Consider the following 1,840-nt stretch of genomic DNA (forward strand, 5'->3'; position numbering starts at 1 on the left):
GTACTTACCACATTATGTCAAATTGATGTTTGCATGTTTGTCTCTCCTACTCTTCTGTAAGTTTCTAGAGAGCAGCATCAGTGCCTTATTCAACTTCATACTTACTGCAAACAGTACAAAACTTCACTTAATATTTTTTGCATTAGAAAAACTTTAAAGCAATCCATGTTTTTGAATTAAAGTGAACTTTATTTTTTGGTATTTTTTCTGTACCTTGGCTTTTTATGAAAGTCTCTTAGAATACTTAGATATAACTGATCTTGAATTTACCTTTTTTAAGGCCTACAAAGAAAACAAAAAAAGGTGCCAAAGAAAAAGCATCAGATGACAAAAAAGATGAGATAGAAAAAATAAAGTCATACCCCTACATGGAAGATGAACCTGAGGATGATGTCTATTTAAAACGCTTATACCCAAGGCAGATATATGAGGTGGAGAAAGCTATTCACTTACTTAAGAAATTTCAAATTCTGGACTTTACTCATCCAAAACAAGGTGTTTATCTTGATTTGACACTGGATATGTCACTGGTGAAGAAGGTATGTAGACTGAATTAAAATAAGTTTATTCATTCTGGACTTTACTCATCCAAAACAAGGTGTTTATCTTGATTTGACACTGGATATGTCACTCGTGAAGAAGGTATGTAGACTCAATTAAAATAAGTTTATTCAAACAGTGGCTGTATGAATTGGTGTTTCTCAATTTTTAAATTCCTTGCCTCCTATAATTTTTAGAAAATCTCGTTCTTTCTGTACTTTAGCATGAAAAATATTTTTTATTTATTTATTTTTTTGTGGCTGGACGGTATGTTTTTTTAATTTTCTAAATATGAAATATCATGTTGAAAACACTGGAGAGTTGATGAACATGTATCTCCTAGTCCTCTGAAAAGTCACTAGTATAAATTTCAGCAAAAGTAGTGTTAAAATTGAGGTATTACTGTAACTTTGGAAAATGACTTAAACTGACTGGGTGTCATTTTTCTTCTTTGTAAACAAGGTCTTTGGATTAGCTCAGTGGCATTTAGATTGGAGTCCTTGGAGTCCTAGGTTGAGACTAAATTTGCATGGGTGGCGTTCCAAGCTCCTCACTCTTGCTTTAACTAAAGCCTCTCTGCTTTGTCTGTTTATTTTGTTGGAGTTCTACAGAAGACTTTTGTTTATAAAACTCTACAAGTAGGAGAAACACTAGATTAGTATTGAGGTCTATTATAGCCCTAAATTTTGCAAGCCTCTCCCTTAGCAAATCAAATTTTTTTAGAAATGATACTTTAATTTTTATTCCGAGGATGTCAGTTTTGGGTCAAACTAGAGGTATAAGTTTTTGAATACAAATTAACAACCTCAGTAACAACAACAATAGAGCACCTAGGAGGAGGCAGTACAGCTACAGTATAGTGCTTAAGAGTTAAGGCTCTTGAGTCAGGTTACAGAATAGACCAGAATCCTGCCATCACCACTTTTTTATTTTGAGTTTCTTTGCTCTTTGATCTTGAGTTTATTGCTTAACCTCTTCAAAGCTCAGGTTTTTCCATCTCTTTATAAAGGGAGATAAACGTTTAGTTCATATGGTTGTAGTGAGGATTAAATGAAATAATGCATGTGATTAATACCAACAGTCAACGTTTACTGAAAACTTTCCATGTACCATCCACTGTGCTAAATGCTTTGCATGAATTTTCTCACTTAATCCTGTAGTCTCAGAAGAGGAAGCTAAGGCATAGAAAGTGAAGTAACTTGTTCAAGGTCACAGAGTAGGGGACAGAGTTAAGATTTGAAATGTTCTGTCTCATTTCTTAGTTCTCATTTATTAGAAACAGTTACAATTTTTATTTTTT

At 33.2% G+C, this 1,840-nt stretch overlaps 1 protein-coding gene across 1 annotated transcript in view; it reads left to right on the forward strand.

Annotated features, from left to right (window-relative positions):
• Positions 1 to 286: 286 nt before the first annotated feature.
• Positions 287 to 1,840, forward strand: part of LOC103600397 (39S ribosomal protein L1, mitochondrial-like) — a gene marked incomplete at its 3' end in the record, with an annotated part of 11,094 nt that continues 9,540 nt past the window's right edge. Inside the window, 1 exon segment of the mRNA XM_008584669.1 lies at positions 287 to 539. Coding sequence (XP_008582891.1) covers positions 369 to 539 — 171 coding nt within the window.

Source organism: Galeopterus variegatus, unplaced genomic scaffold (genome assembly GCF_000696425.1).
Source record: "Galeopterus variegatus unplaced genomic scaffold, G_variegatus-3.0.2 Scaffold3331, whole genome shotgun sequence".
NCBI classification, from domain to species: Eukaryota; Metazoa; Chordata; class Mammalia; order Dermoptera; family Cynocephalidae; genus Galeopterus; species Galeopterus variegatus.